This window comes from Dipodomys spectabilis, unplaced genomic scaffold, assembly GCF_019054845.1.
Source record: "Dipodomys spectabilis isolate Male_0828 unplaced genomic scaffold, ASM1905484v1 ptg000297l, whole genome shotgun sequence".
Taxonomy (NCBI): domain Eukaryota; kingdom Metazoa; phylum Chordata; class Mammalia; order Rodentia; family Heteromyidae; genus Dipodomys; species Dipodomys spectabilis.
This window is the reverse complement of record NW_024870974.1, coordinates 18,224,416-18,245,182: the sequence shown is the minus strand read 5'-3', so window position 1 is coordinate 18,245,182 and position 20,767 is coordinate 18,224,416. Positions and strand designations below refer to the sequence as shown.

At 43.6% G+C, this 20,767-nt stretch overlaps 1 protein-coding gene across 1 annotated transcript in view; it reads left to right on the top strand.

Annotated features, from left to right (window-relative positions):
• Positions 1-8,210: 8,210 nt before the first annotated feature.
• Ednra (endothelin receptor type A) overlaps positions 8,211-20,767 on the top strand; it is a 39,803-nt gene continuing 27,246 nt past the window's right edge. The window contains exons 1-2 of the mRNA XM_042701705.1: positions 8,211-8,292; positions 11,794-12,285. Of these exons, the coding sequence (XP_042557639.1) occupies positions 11,869-12,285 (417 nt within the window). The 5' untranslated portion in view covers positions 8,211-8,292; positions 11,794-11,868. The remainder of the gene's footprint in view (positions 8,293-11,793; positions 12,286-20,767) is intronic.

Below are 20,767 nucleotides of genomic sequence, written 5' to 3'. Positions count from 1 at the left end.
TAAACACTGAACACAATCACAAATAAACTCGGGAAGTGTTCTCATATTATAGAAATTATAAAATGAAACACTTGGGGATATATATCATGATGTTTTTAAACTTACTCCATAGAAGTATATGTGTTTATGAAGAAGAAAGAAATATACAGGCTTATGAAGCAAACTGTGAGCAATTTTTAAAAATCTCTTGGGCCCAGAACGCAGTCCATTAAACAGCAGGTTGGGGCAGCGCTTTGTAACTGGAGTGTTTCAGCCCTGAGACAATAAATACACCTGCAAAATGGCATTATGGTGTCTCTCAACTTCATACGTTGAAGGCCAAAATGGCACTACCTCAGAACTGGTCTGCATTTTCTCTGAAAAGTTGAGAAATTTTAGACTTGAGGAAAGCATTTTCACATAGTATACTTTGCGGGGGAGGGAGTAGGGTATATGATGTTGGTGTGTGTGTGTGTGTGTGTGTGTGTGTGTGTGTGTACATCTATCCAATATGACTGATGTGCTTATAAGAAGAAATTAGGACACAGGCTACACAGGACAGAAGCACATGCATTCACAGAGGAAAGATCATGTAGGACACAGTGGGAAATGAATCTGCAAGCCCCCATGAAAGACCTCATAGGAAACCAAATTGCTGATGCCTCAGAAATTCCCACTTGCAGAACATTAAGCCACAGAGTCTGTGGTGTTTCATTACAGTGGCACTAGCAAACTCATACAGATGTCTTCCCGGACAGATTTCATAACAGAATGCTGGGAGCAACAGCCCTTTTAGTAACTTCCAGTTCAGCTCTTCCGGCTGGCAGGGAGAGAGAAAACAAACACCTGGGCATAATACCTGAGTCTTTTAGAAATGACCCAGCAAGGAGAAAATTCAGAAATGCTGGATCTAAATTCTTTACAGCAGAAAGCCCATCTGTTTCACAACTGTGGCTTGAAAGCTTCGTGGGCACTGATGTAAAGAGCTAGGAAGGACTTGTTGCACTACCACATTGTGGCACGCATTAGAGGTAACCAACAATGTGCATTCGGAAATACAAGTCCCAATTGTTCTTTAACTTAGATGATGTTGTGAAAGGTAAATCTTGATTACTAGACACTGGGGAGATATTGGTTACTGAGCATGGAGAAAAGGGGGGCTGAATTTAATCAGTTCATGTACAAAAATCCCACACTGAACTCCATTAATACCTCCAGTTCATAATTATTGCCAACATGGGCTGGGAAGGTGGCCCAGCAATAGAGCGCTTGCCTTGCATGCTTGAGGCCCTGGGTTCGATTCCTCAGCACCACATAAGCAAAAAAGAAAACAGGCGGAAGTGGCGCTGTGACTCAAGTAGTAGAGCGCTAGCCTTGAGCTGAAGAGCTGAGGGACAGCGCCCAGGCCCAGAGTTCAGGCCCCATAACCGGATCCCAAAAAAAAATAAATAAATAAAATAATTATTGCCAACAGAAAAAGAATTCACATCAAGTAGTTGAAATCATCCTCAAAATTTAGGATTAGAAACTAAAAAAGGCTTTGCTTCAAATGTGCCTACCTTACTCTGCCTCCATCTCCACCTCCCCATAAAAACATAAGTTATAATTATCTCCCAATAAATTCCCTGAACAAGAGTTACCAAGAAGCCTCACAAAGCCCGACACACATACTAATTGTAGATGGTGTTGATTTTCCTTTTACAAATGACAAATATAAACTTAGCAAAAAGATTTATTGTCGCTACTAAGCAATGTCGCTGCACGTCTTTTTGTGCTGTTTCTAATTACGAAGTTACCCTGCAAGTGGGTAAAGCAGACAAGTCTGCCTGCAGGCTAGGCCGACATCCAGGACACAGCGCCCTCGCTAGCGTCGCCATGACTGCTCCCACTCCATCCCTTTGACCTCTCGTGACCACTATTCATTCCTCAAACTCTTTTCTCCATCTCTCTCTCTCTCATACAGAAACACACACACACACACACACACACACACACAGCCCTTTCCTGGTTCTGTCTCATGTTTCATTTCTCTGTTTGACAAGCTTCTAGTTGTTGCTACCCTAACTGAAGTTTGGCACCGTTTTCTGGTTTCTTTGCCCTTTTCTTTTCCACATTCTGTCTCCAAGCAGAATGCAACCAACTCATGGCTTCAGTTCCAGTTCCTAGGCTCACATGTTTGGAGCCAGAAGCCCTTCCCCAGGTCTATAGCTCCCTGTGTCCTCAGATATCAGCCATCTCCAGTGGAATGTTTTCACATCTAATTCCTTACCCATAAGCCCCTCGTACCTCCAACTACCCGAAAGGACTCAGCATCTGTGCTTCTTTTTCAGATACCTTGTGAGCAGAACCCCCACTACCTTTCATGCTATTACAAAACAAAAGTTTTAACAGAGGTGAAATAAATCATCCACAAAGTATATATATATGCACATATACTATATGTAATATATATTTTATATATATATATAAACTAGATAGCCCTTTACAGAAAAATTGCCCTAGTTTTCTATCCTAACACTTAGCTTTTTGTTCTCAAGCATTATACTTACATCCTTTCCCTCCCCCCCCTCTCCCCCCCCCCCTCACACACATACACATTCAACTCTGTCATTTTTAGAGTAGGATCATGTCATACTCATTGTTGGTTGGTTGGTTTTGCTGGTAGTGGGATTTGAACTCAAGGCCTCATTCATGCTTTCTCTATCACTTGAACCACTCCATCATCCCTTTTCAAACTGATTATTTCTGAGATAGTGTTGCCTGGGCTGCAGTCCTCCTGTTTGTGCTTTTCTAAGAGTGTGCCACTGTGCCCAGCCATTCATTAGGCTTTCTCTATAGCTAGAAGACAGACGCATGCCACCACACCCAACCACTGACTGAGATGGAGTCTTGTAAACTTTATTTTTGCCCAAGCTGACCTTGATCTCTGCCTCCCAGGTAGCTAAGATTACAAGTGTGAACACCTGCACCCAGCTATATTACTCATTGTTTTAAATCTCTATATGCACCATAGCACTTGATGTACAGTATTTACTTAATAAGTATTGTTGATCTGTCCTGAGCACCCTCTAGAGAACTTGAGTGCTTTTTTTAATAGTTATTTTTTATTGTAAAGATACTCTACAGAGGGGTTACAGTTACATGGGTAAGATAATGAGTCCATTTCCTATCAGCCTCACAACCACAGATAAATTCTTACATCACCTGCAAAAATAGTTGCAAAATTTAGTTAATCCCTCAGTGATGACTCTGGATTTAACCATGTGACTTTCTCTGGCCAATGGGATACTAGCAAAGATAGACAGCAAACTCTTGCATACTTAAACGCTAGGATTTGCTCCTTCTTGCTGCACTTGGTCCCCTAACACTACCAGGTGAATGTGCCCAGGTAACCCACAGGATGATGAAAGACACATGGCCGACTTGCCCCTTTACTCCAAGACCCATATACACAAGGGAGGCATTGGCTATCAGAAAAGTGCAGATACATGAGAAAATCATCTGCACCATGAGCCCATCCAACAAAACACCCTGGAAGCTCACTGACCCACAGAGCCATGAGCTAGAAACCTCTGGGTGCAGCCAATATGCTGCCCAGGGAAGGAGTAAGGCAAGCTAACTACTACTTTGGTCTTCATTAAGACCTTTAAGATTTGTGCCTTCAACTTTACCCCAAACCACCGAAGCAGTGTCCATTGAAACATTAAGCCTCTCACTTGATCCCTACTAAGACACATACCAACTCGTTCTTGCCTCTAGTGTCTGTTTAGATATGTACGACACTTCTGCCAAACTAGTCTTCCTAAAACTTTTCTTTCTCTGTATCCTGATCAATGATAAATAATACTTCGTTTCCTAATGAAAAAATACTTTGTTACATCCTAAATACCTATTTTATAGCCAAAAGCACACATTTTGACCTTCAACCCCCTGAGTCTCAAGAGCAATGAATCATAGAATCATAAAAAATAGATAACACAATCTCTCCAGGCTCGCTTTCATGTGAAGAAACAGACTCATGAGGGCCAAGCATCTTGCCCAAGACGACATACTCACTTAATACCAACATTGAGCCAGATTTCAGACATCCTAATTTCCAGGGTAATTCTATTTCAACTGCAAAACGCTGTAAACATTTTGGCCCTTTGACTGAATGGGCTCATGCCCTAGGAGAGCAGGTCCTCAGATACTTTAAGAATTATGAGCAGAGCACTGTGTTCATTTGGAATGGCACCCTGCCACCATGACTGCTTCACCCCCAATACCTACTGAGTTTCATCCTCAATCTCACCTCCAAATTCTGTCAACTGTCACCCCACGTTTGAACTTACCCTTTCTAAGGAAAATCAGCCATTTCTTCTTTGCAGAGAGTAACTTTCTACTTGTAGATTTCAACTTTAGAGGAATAGCCCACACATCCTCACAGCAGCATGTTCACTGCTGAGGAGAGCAATCCGTGCTAAAGCACTTCCTCCGGGCAGCACCAGCGCACCCAGGATTCCCAGCAAACACTGTGAGGCTCGGTTCTTTTATTGCACTTCAAATTCATGAACTGGGGAGTTAGCAATGGTGAAATGGATCTGCAAATCTGAATCAAGAGATGAATTCACAAGAACATCTGCCCCAAGGAAAAAAAGAGTTTGGTTTTTAAGTGCTGTCTTAAGTACTTCATACACTTCAGCAATTAGTGTACATGGAATCAATATTAACTGACACCTAGAGAAGGCATTGGAAATAGCATTACAGGAATGGACCACTTAGTGAGGCATGTGAATCAGAAGTCAAGAGTGAGCAAGACAGTTTCCCCTACAGCCAGGAAATCTACAAATCTGAATCCAATTCACCTTCTAGGGAAAGAAAGAACTTTTAGAAGGAAAGCTGAAAACAGTCAGCCAGGTGGTGGTGGTGGCTCACACCTGTAATCCTAACTACTCAAAAGGCTGAGATCTGAGGATTGCATTTCAAACCTGCCCAGGCAGGAAAGTCTACCAGATTGTTAATCTCCAATTTATCACTAAAAAAGCCCAAAGTAGAACTATAGTAGAGGGCCAGTCTTAAGTAAAAATATGCTAAGAGAGCACCCAGGCTGAGCTCAAGCCCTAATATACAGAAAGGAAGGAGAGAAAGAAGGCAGGAAGGAAGGCAGAAAGGAACGAAGGAAGAAACAAATTGGAAGGAACAAAGGAAGGAAGGGAAAAATGTAGAAGGGAGAAGGAAGAGAAGGGGGAAGGAAGGAAGAAATGAATGAGGATGATAGCCAAATGCATTCATTACATGCTCTTTGGAAGTACAGAGCAGGGAAATTGAAGAGGGGTGAGCACGTTAAGTCTTAGCTATGGAGAGAGGGGTCACTAGAAGTTGAAATGAAATTGACCAAAAACTGGTTTGAGTTCTACTGAGTCCTTTTCCCCAAAGTAGAGTAGAAAAGATAGAATAAATCTCCCACCATGAGGAACTTGGTGTTGTTCTCGCTTAGAGTGAGGCCACCTCAGTCTCTTACAAAGGTATGTCTAGGCTGGTGATTCATATGTAACACAAATTTTTTATTTGAAGATCTCTCTCAGAAGATACAGTCAACTCATTTTATGAACATACACAGAGGGCAGATCAACATAGGGAGGTGGATTTCATCTTGCTGTCAGAAGAATTTTTTATTATGGTAAAATATACATAACATGAAATTGTCATTTAGCCCTTCTGAAGTGCACAATTCGTGGGTGTTAAGTAAATCCAACTGATGTTGCAACTTCACCTACCCACTCCAGAACCTTTTCATCATTCCACATTAAAACTCTTAAATATATTAAACTAATGTCCTCATTTTCCAAGTTCCTGATGATCAGTATTTGACCTCGGACTCTCTGTAGTAAGTGGAATAATATTGTGGAAGTATCATAGTTTTGGACTAAAACTCAAAATGGAGTCCCTCATGCTAAAGTTTACATTACCAAGTTGAAATTAAGCTGTTTATCTGATATTCTAAAACATTAGGATTAGAGACAAAACAATCAGATTTCCAAATAGAACTGCTTACACACACACACATACACACAAAAGGTAACATGAAGTGCCCTAAGTTAGTGGGGTTTTTTGTTTGTTTGTCTTTCTGCTCCCTGTCCCAGCCTTATAAGAAAGTAACTGAAATGATCAATCCACTCTTTGTTCTGTTTCTGCTTCCTTCAACCTTTCTCTGTATGTAAAACCAACCTCTTCTGCTCAGCTTATGGGAACATTTATTCTACTTTATGGAACAAAGAGTTGCTTCATTCTAGAATCAGAAACAAAGCCAATTAAGAGCTGCAAAATAAATTGTTGTGATTTTTGTCCTTTGAAAACATAACATGTGCTTTTCATCTAGCTCATTGCATTGTGTCTTCAAAGTCTCCCCATGTTAGAATGCCTCTCAGAGTTTCTTTTTCCCCTTCGTTCTAAAGATCCAACCCAGGACTTTGTACATGCTGGGCAAGTGCTCTACCATGGAGCTACCTCTCCAGTATAATTAGGATTGTCAATCTTAAAACATCAGTTTCTCACAGACGTTGCAGTATCTTCTATTCCTACCACTTCCATTCCTATCGCTTGTCAGCAAAGCGATATTTTCTGTTGCTGTTGTAACAGCCGTGGCGGCACCACAGCCCCAAGAGGTAGGGAGGGGCTGGTGGGTGCATTCTAACAAAGACTGGACCAACTGACAGCGTTGGGCCGGAAGAAGAGCGACAGCTTCTATTTGCTGTCTCTTGGGAAGTTCATTCTTGGAACGTGGCCACCATGCTGCTGCGAGGAAGCCCAGACCACCCAGCATGGAGAACACCTCGCTCTGGCACCCAGAGAGCCAAGCATCTTAGTCTACCCCAGTCCCAGCGAGCAAAGCCGACCTGCCCGGCCCGAGGCCGCCCCCACGGCCCGGTGGACCTTCTGCCACCCATGACCAGACTCAGGGAGTGATCAGAGGGGACCAGGGCTCCAAGCAGGCCTGTCCTGAAGAACCCCAACTTTATGGCTAGGCCCTTGGCCCCTCCTCCTCCTTCCTGCTGAGGACACACCCCCTCCCGCGACCAAGGGCAGAGCCCCGCCCTCTGAGGGGTCTGCAGCATCCCACGTCTGATTTCTGCAAGCATCCTCTGCTCATTTTTCTAAGCCCAACCCTGGAACTTTCCACAGACTCTCCAGGTCTCTTTCTTGGCTCTGGGTTAGAAATAAATTTTCCTTTTCTTCTTTCTTCCTCCTCCTCCTCCTCCTCCTCCTCCTCTTCTTCTTCTTTTTAATTTGCCAGTCCTGGGGCTTGAACTGAAGGCCTGGGCGCTGTCCCTGAGTCCTTTGGCTCAAGGCTAGTGCCCTACCCCTTGAGCCACAGCTGCACTTCTGGGTTATTTTTTGTGTTTTGTTCTGTGGGTGTTTTTTTTGGGGGGGGGGCTTAATTGGAAATAAGTCTCACAGACTTGCCTGTCCACACTGGCTTTGAGCCGCGACCCTCGGATCTGGGCCTCCAGCGTAGCTAGGATGACAGGCGTGAGCCACCACTGGTGCCCAGCTTAGAAATACATATTCCTTGGCGAGGGGCAGGGAGCAGAGACCAGCGACCTGAACTCGGTCCGGTATCCTGCCCATTTGGTTTCTAGAAGTTGCAGGGGATAAAGAGACAGGGTGCAGAGGAGAGACAGACAGACAAACAGAAGGATACGGAGAGAGACACAGAGAGACAGAGAGAGGGACAGAGACAGACACACAGAGACAGAGCCAGGGCGCGGGCCCCTGGGCCGGGCCGGCCCGTGCGTCCTGTGGCTCCCTGGGCGCAGCGCTCTGGGCGCTAACCCGCCCGGGGCAGGAGCTCCCACGGCCGTCCGCGGTCCGCGTCGCCTCCTGACCCACCCCCAGCTCCGTTTCAGGAAGGAAATAGTTAAAGCCTCGGCCCTCGGGGGCCCGGAGGGGGGCGGCAGCTGTGCGCCCGGCTCTTTAGTAGCGGCGTCGTCCGGAGCGAGCGCGCACTGGAAACGCACCCGAGATCCAGGTCGGCTCGGCGGCTGCGGAGGCCGGGCCCGGGCCCCGGGAGGAGAAGGGGAGGCCGGGGAGGCCGGGGGGGCGGGGGGGGGGGCAGGAGGCGGCTCCTCCCGCGCTTGCTTTGCCTGGCCAGCCCTCGCCCGGGACGACGTTGGAGAGGAGGCGGAGAGCCTGCGTCCGCCCCGCCGGTCGTCGCCCGAGGCTGGGGGGCCCGGCGAGGACCGCCCCCCACGCCCTCACCCCGCGGCGATCCCCGCCGCCGCCCTCCGCGCCACCCACCCTCGCCAGCTGCGGCCGCGGCTCGCCGGCTCCACGGTGGGTACCCCAGGCCGGGCCGGGCCGGGATGGGACGGGACGGGACGGGGCGTGGAGGAGCCCTCGTGCCGCGTCCTGCAGCGCGCGCGCGGGGCACCGAGGGGCTGGGCGGCGGAGGGGCGCGGGTCGGGGGTGAGGAGGCATCTCGGCAGGGCTCCCTGGGTGCACCCCCCTCCCCCGGCCTTTCCCCTGGCGTCCCGGCACCGTGGCTGGCTCCAAAAGTCGGCTGGAAAGTTGGCGCCGCCACTTCTCCCTCACCTGCTTCTGAGTGTGCCAGGGGCACGTGGTGTGTGGGAATTGATGTCTTGGGGTGCAAGAAGCCCCTCGGTAGCTAGTCCGGGGCGGGGGCTTGCCTGGGGGAGCGTTTTCTTCAGCTCATTTCACATAGTGGGGGGGGGGGGGGGAAGAACCCCAGAGGGCTGGTTTTGAGCTATGCGGCGTACACCCAGCTGATGGCTTCCTCCAGGTAGACGGGGAACAGAGCACCTACGGATTCTGACTCCACCAGAGAGAATGAATGGTGCCTTCCTCAGCTGGAGAGCTCAACCCTAGGAGACTTCTCATAGAGTCTACAAGTTCTCCACTTGTAGTCTCCCCGCCCCCCCCCCCCCAAGCCCCCTACGCTGTCAGGAGGTGGAGAGTAAGGTTGATAAGGAGCACTGTGTTCATGGACGCCTGGACTCTGCTTTTGAAGGAAAACAGCCTCCCTCCCCCGGCCCAGCCCGTGTGTTTTTTAAGTATTAACTAACTGGGAAATATCTTTGGCCATCGTTTTACTTGTGCTCACCTAATCTGCTGTGTGTTTAAGTTTGGAATGTCCTAACTGTTGATTTCAGGTGAACTTTGAAGGGTGGAAGAGGAGTCCATCCTGTCCCTTAAAAATAGCTTTTGCTCCTCAGCAACCTCCTAAGACCCCCTAAAAGGAAAAGTGCTGAATCTATAGACATCTCCTTCAGGTTTGAGCCTGAGATGGTTCCCAGAGCTGTGAGTGATGACTGGCAAGTCTGGCTTGACTGCATCACACACACACACACACACACACACACACACACACACACACACACACACACACACACACACACACACACACACACACACACACACACACACACACACACACACACACACACACACACCCTTGAAAGAACAGGCACTGAGTGGGGTCTTCCATTTGGTTTTGTATTTGTCACATGGCATCCACATGCCTTTGACAACGGTCCCTTAGATTTGTAGCTCTGTGTGTGGAAGTGATTTCAGTGTTGGTGTCATTGTTGGAAGGAAGGAATGTGGTTTTAATAATAGTTGGCTCACACCATGGTAAGAGCCTGCAGCCTTCACCTTAGTGTCTGCTAGAATCAGCAGACCACGCAAGCCAAGTGCCCTGGGACTTTGGATGGGGGGAGGGGGGTAGAATCTCCTTATAACACTCCAGGGAAGTTCACAAAACGCCTTTCTGGCTAGCTCCAAGGAGAGCAGGAGTACTTTGTTTTCCAGAAAGGCCTCCATCTCTCATTTTGAGGAAATCTGTTACTGAATATTCCATTCCAATTGGGAAACTAGAAGGTCTTTGGTCACTGAACAGCACAACATAGTTTAGAACTCCCCCCCTCCCCAACCTGGCTTGTGTGCTCTCTTGCACTCGTGCTCTCTCTCTCTCTCTCTCTCTCTCTCTCTCTCTCTCTCTCTCTCTCCCCCTCCCTCCCTCCATCCCAAAGGAGATGAACTTGAGCTTGAGCTTTGTTCTTGAACTCCTAGCCTCTTCAGAAAGCAAATCACGACATTTTGTGGGTTTACTGTTATTTGGACAGGTACTCCAGAGCATAAAAGGCAGGCGAAAACTACTTATAATTAAGACTTGGCATAGCTGGCAAGATACATGGCAGGTGTCTAGTTTTGAAATTCTGATATTTTGTTATGACTTAAGTGCACATGGAGTCTGCAGCAGCAAGACATTACAATGGCCCTCTTCTTGGCTATAAAGTCTTGCCATAGCCGTTTAACTTTTCCAAGACGCAGTTTCTACCTACAGTTGTAAAACTAAACTCTGATAGATAACAGATACATATATGTTACTGTACACATGTACGTATGTATAGTACATGTATATATGTGCCTAGCAAATATTAGGCTCTGAGTGCAAACTATAGCTGAAAATAAGAAAAAAGAAAAGAAAAAAAGAAACTTTGATACCATCTTTGACTTGAAATTCTGCTCAACCTTTCTGAATCTGTTTCCGGAAATACGCTTTCAACTTCGTGGGTTCATTGCATGAATCAGAAGACAATACATACATCAATGGTACAGTGCCTGACACAGAATCACACGGCTATGTAGGATGTTTACAAGATTGCATGGGGACGGGAAAACAAAGAAGTATAATTAGTTTGGGAAAGTCTTTTACTCTCATTGCACGGATTGGCAAATATGACGATGATAATTACTGCCAGTAGCTCCCATCAAAAGCTGTAGAGTTTGCCCATTAAGCATCAGGTTTGCAAAATAACTATTTTTTTCTTTATTGATTATATCCTTATTTCTAGTACTTAGGGATTGAACCAGATCCTTGGGGATGGCTACCACGTATGCAGCACCCCTAGTCAGGCTTTACCATTTTGTTTTGGGCAATTCTAGAATACAGATGGAATGCCAAGCCTTGTGCATGCAGGGCAAATGCACTACCACCATTATATTATTTTTGATTGATGATACAAAGATCAGCGCACCTATTGACAGTGTTCATAGCATGCTAGTTGTAGATGAACATTTGTAGCATTTCAGATGACTGCCTTGCTGCATTCTATTCTAGATTTATATAATTCACATGTGGGGAAAATGCACACTTTGAATCTCAGATTTTTTAATTAGTGAATTGGACTCTTTTATGCCTCAATCCCATGCAGGTCGTACTCAGCATATGACTTTTTCTTTCAGTAATACATAAAATTTTGGACCTCAAGTTTAAAAGATCTTTGTACTTCAGGTTTTCATCAGTCCGGTTTAGAGAAGGGGGAAAAACTATTTTAAGAGAAAATTGATATGTCCTCATCCATACTATGATTTAAATGTAAGCATAGATGTGGGTAGAGATAAGACAGCAAGAGAGCAAGGAGACAGAGAAACACTGAAAGAGAGAAAGAAAGAGACAGAGAGAAAATCCTTCCTTAATAGATGTTTGATCTTTTTCTTTTGGCTTCTTTTTCTGTGGGTTTGGAATTGGAGTTTTTGAGACAGAGTCTTGCTGTCTAGCCCAGGCTGGCCTGAAACTAGAGATCCTCTGCCTCAGCCTCCCAAGTGCTGGCCATTACCCCCTTGACCCCCAGGCCCAGCTGATCTGGTCTTTTCTAGTTTTGTTCTGCCTTCGGGTTACCTGATACTAGTGCATCTTATCTAATGACCCAATACAGCCTGCATTCTAATGAAAGCAGCAAAATGATTGTCAGCTGCAATCTTTTTGGCAGCCTAATTTTGTAACAAAAGCCATTTTTCCTCCTTTATTTCCAGGTGAACTAAAAAAAGCAACCAACCAAGAAAGTCTAAAAGCATCACAATAAAACACTTCTTCAAATCTGCATCAAGATGGAAACCTTTTGCCTTAAGATTTCCTTTTGGCTGGCCCTGGTTGGATATGTAATGGGAGATAATCCTGAGAGATATAGCACCAATCTAAGCAATTACGAGGACGGCACTGGTTTTCACGGAACAGAGCTCAACCTCCTTGTCACCACTCATCGGCCCACGAATTTAGCTGTACCGAGCAATGGCTCAATGCACAACTACTGCCCACAGCAGACTAAAATTACCCTAGCTTTCAAGTACATTAACACGGTGATATCTTGTACTATTTTCATCGTGGGAATGGTGGGGAATGCAACTCTACTCAGGATCATTTATCAGAACAAGTGTATGAGGAATGGACCCAATGCACTCATAGCCAGCTTGGCCCTCGGAGACCTGATCTACGTGGTCATTGATCTCCCTATCAACGTATTTAAGGTAGGAAATAACTGTTGGTGTGTTTGCAGATGTGAACACAGGTTGTGATTCCACAGTAAGAAATTCTGCTGTTTTTACCGAGTTGTTTCTGCCATCTTAAAAATCAGTGCCTCATCAAGATTTTGTTTTTTGTAACGTATCTCACTTACCATGCCACTTATTTGCTAACAAAGCAGTGTTTGCGGATGATGCTTCAAAACCATGATGCTTCATGAATTCTTGTGCCAGCATTTAGTGTGCTGGATAAAGATTTTTTTTTCTTTTGGCCAGTCCTGGAGCTTGAACTCGCGTCTTGGGCACTGTTCCAGAGCTTCTTTTGCTCAAGGCTAGCACTCTACCATTTTAGCCATAGTGCCACTTCTGGCCTTTTCTGTTTATGTGGTACTGAGAAATTGAACCCAGGGCTTCATGCATGCTAGGCAAGCACTCTACCACTAAGGCACATTCCCAGCCCCTAGATAAAGATTTTTGAGAAAAACTCTGGAGTTTTCCTGAGATTGTGTTGTCAGGTTGAGACCTACTGTCCCCCAAATTCTTAAAATAAATATAACTTGAGTTTTAGTTACTTTTCCATGTGGTGGTGTTCACGGTTCATAAATCCACAATACTGTTTGAAATTAAAATGACCTGTTTTATGTTGACTGGGTGGATAATTCAAGTCAAAGGGTGTGCTGGCTTTTCTCTGTTATCTAGGTGACTTGGAGGTAATGGGGTGCACCCGGTAGCAGGCCAGGAGTGATCTCATGCAGTATTACTAGAACCATGTAGACTAGGCCTGGCATTACTCTTGTCCACTTCACTGCTTTTAGTTTCTGTTTACTAAGTACTCTCTGCATGCCACCCCTGAATGAGGCAGTAGGATCCAGAGACAGATAAGAAAAGTGATTGCTTCTGTGGGAATGGATGCTGACTATCCATTCATCACTGGTTTATGCCTCCCTCATCTTGCTTTAGGGACTATTTGGTCCTCAAAGCCAAAAAGAATGAGCTACTCTGCATTTGATATATTCATTGGGTAATAAGAATTCAACTGTAGGAAACTTCAAATGAAACTGGCATGATGTATATGCCTCATTTTATGAAATGTTTTTATCTTCAATCTAGTGAAATCATTTTCTTCCTCCCCTATTGTTATTAGTAGTGTTAATATTAGTATGTTTACTTCTTTCCTCCTCCTCCTTTTCTCTTTCTCTTCTTCCTCTTCTTCCCCTCTTGTCTTTCTTCTTCTTCTTCCTCTCTTGCCTTTCTTCTCCTTTTTCTTCCCCCTCCTCTCCTCCTCTTCCTCCTCCTCCTCCTCCTCTTCTTCTTTCTTCTTCTTCTTCTTCTTCTTCTTCTTCTTCTTCTTCTTCTTCTTCTTCTTCTTCTTCTTCTTCTTCTTCTTCTTCTTCTTCTTCTTCTTCTTCTTCTTCTTCTTCTTCTTCTTCTTCTTTCTCCTCTTTCTCCTCCTCCTCCTTCATCCTCTTCCTCCTTTTCCTCCTTCTTCTTTGAAGTATCCACGGAAACAAATTATTACAGGTGTTAATATGCTGAAATGTTACTTTAAGTGATGAGTTTTGTCAACTGAATATGAGTCCATTTCCAATAGATGCACTATAACTATTATGAAATCACATTAGCCTACCAGAAAAATCAGTGGTCTAACAGTAAGGATGAAAATAAGGATTATACATTAAAAACCATTCAAATCCATAGCATATACTGTTGGCAAAATTAGAGAAATTACATAATGAATATTTTTTAAACCTACCATTTCTTTCCACAGAACAGTATGAATTCATGTGTTTTCTATTTGAACTTAAAGTGGTCTTTTGGAACCAAACTGGGATGCATTGTTGAAAACATATAATTAATTTAAAATGTTTAGCATATGCTACAGAACGTATTTTTTCTTCCACAATGTTCTTAATTTTCCATTTGTGAGTTGCCATGGATACTTGACCCTCAACATCTCCCCTTAATGACAGATTTGGAAATGTTGGCATGACTTAGAGTGTGGCATATTGAACATTGATTGTTCATACTTAGCTAGCAGTTTTAACTAAGCCATCTTTGTTCTAAACAATAACTCATCATCCCTGAGTTAATAACTCCCTGCTGCAATTCATGCTGAAACACATGAAAGAGATTTGACCGCGTAGAAAACAGTGTCTTGGAAAAGTAATACATGCAACCACTGAGAAGGAAACCTGCACATCTCTGAGGTACAGTCACCAGTCACCAGTCAAGACCTCATTTCCATTCCACAGTCAAATTATCTGAAATGTTTCCAAATCGGTGAAAACCAAAATAAAACTTTTGCTTCATGTTCATGGAACAACAGATGGAGAGTAACACACTTTTATTTAACCCATGGTTCTTCTCTTTTAGGGATCCTATACTTTTATGCAACTTTTATTATAATTGTAAATAATGTGGACAGTTAAGACTATGGTGTTTTTACATCACAGGAGTAAAGTTGTATAATTTCTGTTTTTTCCTTAATGAGTCATTTAATTAACATTAATTTTAGGAAGTCTTCTTAAGGTTAAAATAATATATTCTTTAGTCTTCTTCCAGAGGAAAAGAGAAAAGCACAGGAGTGACTTAGGCAGGCCCAAGTATTTAGGGATGGTCTCTCTGCCATCCTGCTCCCTGGTCAGGGGCCCATACCTCACTGCTGTTCCTTTGACTTCTGCCCAGGACAGTCAAGAGAAATGCTTCCAGGCAATGTGAGATCAGTCTCTCATTTCTGTCCTCCACCCCTGCCTCCTGCAGCTTCTGAGGCTTTGAAGTCTTTTGTGTATCTAACTGGTGGATTTTTCTGACCACATCAAGTTCACTGCTTCTATGTCACAGAACAAAGTAACCGTTGTCCAATTCACTTTGCCATTGTATTTAGGGACCTATGAAAATAATGTATATTTTTGAAGAACATTTTACTAAAAGAATGAATGTACCGGCCTTCTTTATCCTATCCACTATCAAGAGAATTAAGTTGAAGGAAAAAAAATGGTTGAACCTATCTGCTGTACTCTTCAAAGGAAGTTGAGTTTTCAAATCCAAGTTATTAACTGTGTTTAGCAATCTGTTTTGTCCTCAGTTCTAAGGTGTGTCTGTCTAGAGTCATATCAGAGTCAGCGTAAGTAGACATGTGAAGATTGTGTCTTTGGGCAAACTAGAATGCTGAGTCAGCTGTAGTGTGTCCCAAGAAAAAGAAGGGCATCATGGTATTGAATTGACACCATGTGCTCTTCCACATGAAAGGGCTGGTGGTGGGAATCACCATTGAAAAGCACCATTTGCCACTGCAGACATACGGGGTGGCACCAGATGGTCTGTGTGCATGGAAGAGGGATATTCCACACATGAGTTTCCAGAGGTGACTTTATCCAGTTTCTTCCCCCAATCTTTGTTACACTTAACAAAGCCTCCACTCTCTCAGAAATGGGGAGCTGTCCCCACCTGTCCCCACTGCCTCCCTGTTCAGCAATCTGGCCACCCTTTACCTCCTTCTTTCCAGTTCCTGATGTGCATGCCCAGCTCTTACAGGAATGTCATTGCTACCGCTAAGGAACTTTCTGTGCTCTAAGTAGCTTTCTCAGAGAGGCTAAATGTAGTTCCTTAATAGCTGCTGCCAAAGGCTTTGCACATCTTAGATTATGAAATGGGTTCACTCTGGCGTCATCTATGTGGCATTAAGAAATAGAACAATGAAGAGGAACTCCTCTGGCTCTTGCTTACATACACCCTCACATATGAGTGACAAAAGAATATCATACAATCTGAGAAAATACAATGCAGAGCAGAAGAAACCAAAGAAAACAAATGAATGCCAGCTGCTTTCCTGGTTTTCAAACATAAAAAGGCCTTTAAAATGGTAACATTGGAGAAAAGCTGTTACTAACCTGATCAAAGGATAACACTAATTTTTAGTTGTCCAAAAAACAGATAACATCACTGATGGCAATTGAAGACTAACAACAAGAGGAAGGAGGAAAGGAACGGAGCTAGCAGACCTTCCCCTCCACCCCAGCTTATAGCCTAAGCTGGAGATGGATTCAATTTGTTACAAAGTTGTATTGTCTTGGTTTTTTTTAATTCTTGAGAAGCATAAAAATTTAGCCAAGTAAATGAATATGCTCCTAAAACATTACATTTAGTAGAATGGCAGGATGTTGGAGGATCAAAAAACAATCCCCAATTAGTAAATGGCAATATTGACTAGAAATACAGAATTTGGTATTTCTATTCTTTCATGACTCATAGTATTATACTTATGTCAATGGAAAGCCTAACGTTTGCCTTGAAGGCAGGGGAGGAACTTGGTTCTGGATACTTTTGACATGTACTGGAGTCATGAGTCGTGGAGTTTCTACAAGTTTCTCAGCTACACCTGGCCTTTCACACAGAAACATGGATGAAAGAAATAGGGCAAAGAGCAAATGATACACAGGTACAAATGACACCACGAGAAGAAGCCTCATGCTTGCTTACAGGAACTTCTGGTGGCAGGAGGTTGAAACCAGGGCTGCTGTGAACAGTGGTAGAGTTGAATCATTTGTCCCGTTAGCCTGTGGCACCAAGTGGACGAATAAGAACCACAGTTACAGATCCAGTTACTGGTAATTCCTATTTCTGCCTTACTCTAACCCACCATCGCACATGGAGGACTGCACTCATTTCTGTAACAATACACAGTTTCTGTGTGAAATTGCCAGGAATATTTTGCAATGAAAAGTCAAGACTTCCAATATGTTGCCCTGGAATAGGATCTGAGCACTGGAGAAACCAGAGGATCTCACCCAGGGCCAACTACGTCCCTGTTCACACCTCACACAACGCTCAATGCTGGGCCACTGGGACCCTTCTACTTGGGGTAACCATACAAAAGTTGTGTCTTGACACAGCGACATACCAGGGCAATTTGTGTCTCAGAGACAGATTGCTATGACTTAAAAATTAAATGCCTTAAACACAGTTGATGTTCAGTAATACTTGTGTTTGTAATTTAATTTGATTAGGGCCTTCTGATTAGATTGTTGAGACTTTGAAGTTTAAAAAAATGATGACTAAGGTTAAAGCCTGGGCAGTAAAGTCCCTGCGACACTTGTGTACAATTAACCAGCAAAAAGCTGTAAGTGGAGGCATAGCTCAAGTTGTATGTAGAGTGCCAGCCCTAAGTAAAAAGTCCAAGCAAGAGGATCAGATGCTGAGTTCAAGCCCAAAGCAAGGCACACTGTATGCACACACAGACAGTACCCAACAAATGAGTGACAAAAGATAGTTGATTCTTTTCTCCCAAGCAATTCCAGACCTGAACGCAGACTTGCTTGCTGGACTTCTTTTTTCCCTGCAAACCAGAATGTCTCAGTGTTCAGAGATGTGGGAGAACTTAGGAGGAACATAGCAGTGTCAAGGAGTGGGATGGTTTCCTCTTCCCTTTGTCTCTAAAAGTCTTGAGTTTGTTTCCTAAGCTTGAGGCATTGTGCCATTGAAGCAATTTCCCTTGTCTTGGGGGTGAAAAGCAATCAGGGATAGTCCTTTCCAAGATTCCTGTGCAGTATCCGTTCACTAAGCATGGGCTTTGTGATTTTGATGGAAACATGAACCATACAAGTGACTTCACATGTCAAAATGAACACTGGCTTCACAAAGCATTTTATTTGCTCTTCAGAGACTAGAAAATAGGCTGATTTTCTGGCATTGCTAAGATATGCGTGCTTTGCAAAAATTCATTATGCTAACTAGCTGATTTAAGGATAAATGTACATATAAAATGACAGAGTGATAAATTTATTAGCCAATTTTCTGTTTGTTATGAGGAAGTTGCTGTCTGGAAAGCCTTCAGAACCCTGTCCAGCTCTACCTCCCCTCTGACTTGTCGTTTCCTGTGTCTGGGAACCTCATTGCTTTCTCCCATGGTCATGTTCAGTAATTATTCTCATGTGGGGTTACTCTGCTAACCCTCAGCATTTGGCTCCCAGCACAGTGAGTCCCGTTTGCAGGAATGGGGGATGGAAAGCATCATAACTGCAAGATTGTTCCCATGGCTGAGGAGAGAGAGAAGTGCTTCCAGTCCCATTCTTGTTAGCCAGGTGTTGAGAGGTAAACAGATTCATGGATGATGACATTCTTTTATCAGAGTTCAACTCCTTAGAAGAGTTTGCCAGATCCCAATTTTAACATAAAATAAAGATGCAGAGAAGTTTTAGGCTTGAGAAAAGAATGTTCACATGCTATGCTCTGTGTAAATGTGTGTGTGTGTGTGTGTGTGTGTGTTGTGGTTCTGTGAATGTGTAGGTGTATAAACTATTGCCTCATTTCCAGTATTCTGTTTAAAACAGATGTTTCTATTTTATCATAGAGTATTTATTTATATAGGGTAATCTTACAATTGCATTGCATAATTATTATACAAAATGTATATAGTTTTGAACAGTGTGTGAAAACCAAGATGACCAAGAAAATACAGTATACTAACTCTGAAGTTGATATCAAGACTTGAGTGGTTACATAAGGAATGTCTTAAGAAATCTCATCAAAATAAATCTGACATAGTACCAGAAATTCTATAACCACCTTCTGGATCTACTACCTTCTCTTGGAACTCCTTTCTATAGCTACAGTTGTATTTTTAACTAGTTCTCTTTGTTGTTGGAAACACTATCTCAAGCTAAAAAGATAGCAGTTGAAATTAAAGACAGGAGTAAAGCTAAATGTGTCATTTAATGCTTAGTTTTGATATATGCTCTGACTTATTCATTTAAATTTGGATCATAGCCCCTAGTGCTCTTAGATTTGAATGTAAAATCAAATGTGCTCTCAGAAAGCCTTAATATTATATGCACAGATATTTGTGAAATGTAAATGTCACTTTTTAAAATTTTAAGTTAAAAAAAATTATACCTAGCTGGATGCTGGTAGCTCATGCCTGTCATCCTATCTACTCAGGAGGCTGAGATCTGAGGATCACGGTTCAAAGCCAGACTGGGAAGGAAAGTCTTTGAGACTCTTATCTCCACTGTACCACCAGAAAACCAGAAGTGGTGCTGTGGTTCAAGTGGTAGAGTGCTTGCTTTGAGCTGAAGAGCTCAATGACAGTGCCCAGGCCCAGAGTTCAAGCCCTACAACAACAACAACAAATTTATACCCTGTCACTTCTCAGAATGTAAACAACTCTGAGTTTCAGTGATGTTTGACTTACAAAACAACTTGGAGCCTAAGGCCAATCATGCAAGTGAGTCAAGTCATGTTCTTCCGAATGCTTGCCGTGAGCAAAGGATTCCCATTATTTTAGACCCAGTTACTATTCCAAGCAATGGAGAAGCCAACTCATTAGTCATTTCTTTACTCAGTCTCATTCGTTCTTCTCTAAATGTCCTTCATTTGCTCATACAATAAAGACATAGCAGCAAACAACACACACACACACACACACACACACACACACACACACACACACACACACCCCTTGCCCTCATGAAGCTTGCACTCTACTGGAGGTGCCAGATGAAATACCAGGTGCATTAGGAACTGTGTAGTGTGGGAGGTTTCGTGCTGGAACACAGACTGAGAAAGGAATTAAAAAGCATTGCGATTGAGTTTTTTGGAGTGAATGACTAGAGAGAACAGTGTACATTTTCAAGAGATGAAGGAGCAAGCCATACCAACCATCTAAAGTAAGGAAGAAAGAGCAATGGACAGGCCCTGCAGCAGGAAGTGCCTCGGGTTACAGGAATGGCAGGAGGTCATGATGGGTCAGTGGAGAGGAGAGAGAAACAGCAGATGAGGTGACAGGGAAAGCCTGGGGGAAGTCAGCATCATAGTGGAGTGACTAGAAAACTCCTTGTCTACTCCAGGATGCTTTTAAGAGTTAAAGGAAATACTACCAATGACTGCATCTGGGCAATGTAGGCCTAAAGCAGGACTGTCCTGGATAAAATAGGAAACATAGGTATCCTACCTAAATATTTTTGTTAAGCCACTGTTCTCTGAAGGAGATAGGACTTTTGGGGGAGAGGCTGTGTACAGGTGTCAGGGCCAGACAGGATCTGGTTGAGCCTCCCACACTCCAGCAACTGTATTGAGAAGCTCAATTAATGGAAGAAAAATAAACAGCCACAAAAGATGTTATATATCCCAGTATTTAACATGAAAAAATATTACCTAGAATTGAATTAGGGGTGTCTCTGACCAGCTCACTTGTGTGCTTCTCCCAACAAAACTACACAATGCCACTCTCTGAATTTTCAACGAGGAAACCAGAGTCCAGAGAGTTAAGTCATTTCCTCAAGGTCTCCCAGCACCCCAGTGGCAGAGCCAGGACTCAGAGACTATCTGAGAGGCTGCACTATTCACTAAGTGTCCATCCTTCTCATCCAGATAACTCAGGAGACAAACTTCAGCCCTACCACAGAAATACATTATTAAAGACTATTTGTGATTTTTCTTTTAATTATTCTTCTCTTTTTATCTGCTCCCACATCTTCTTTTTTGAATTTTC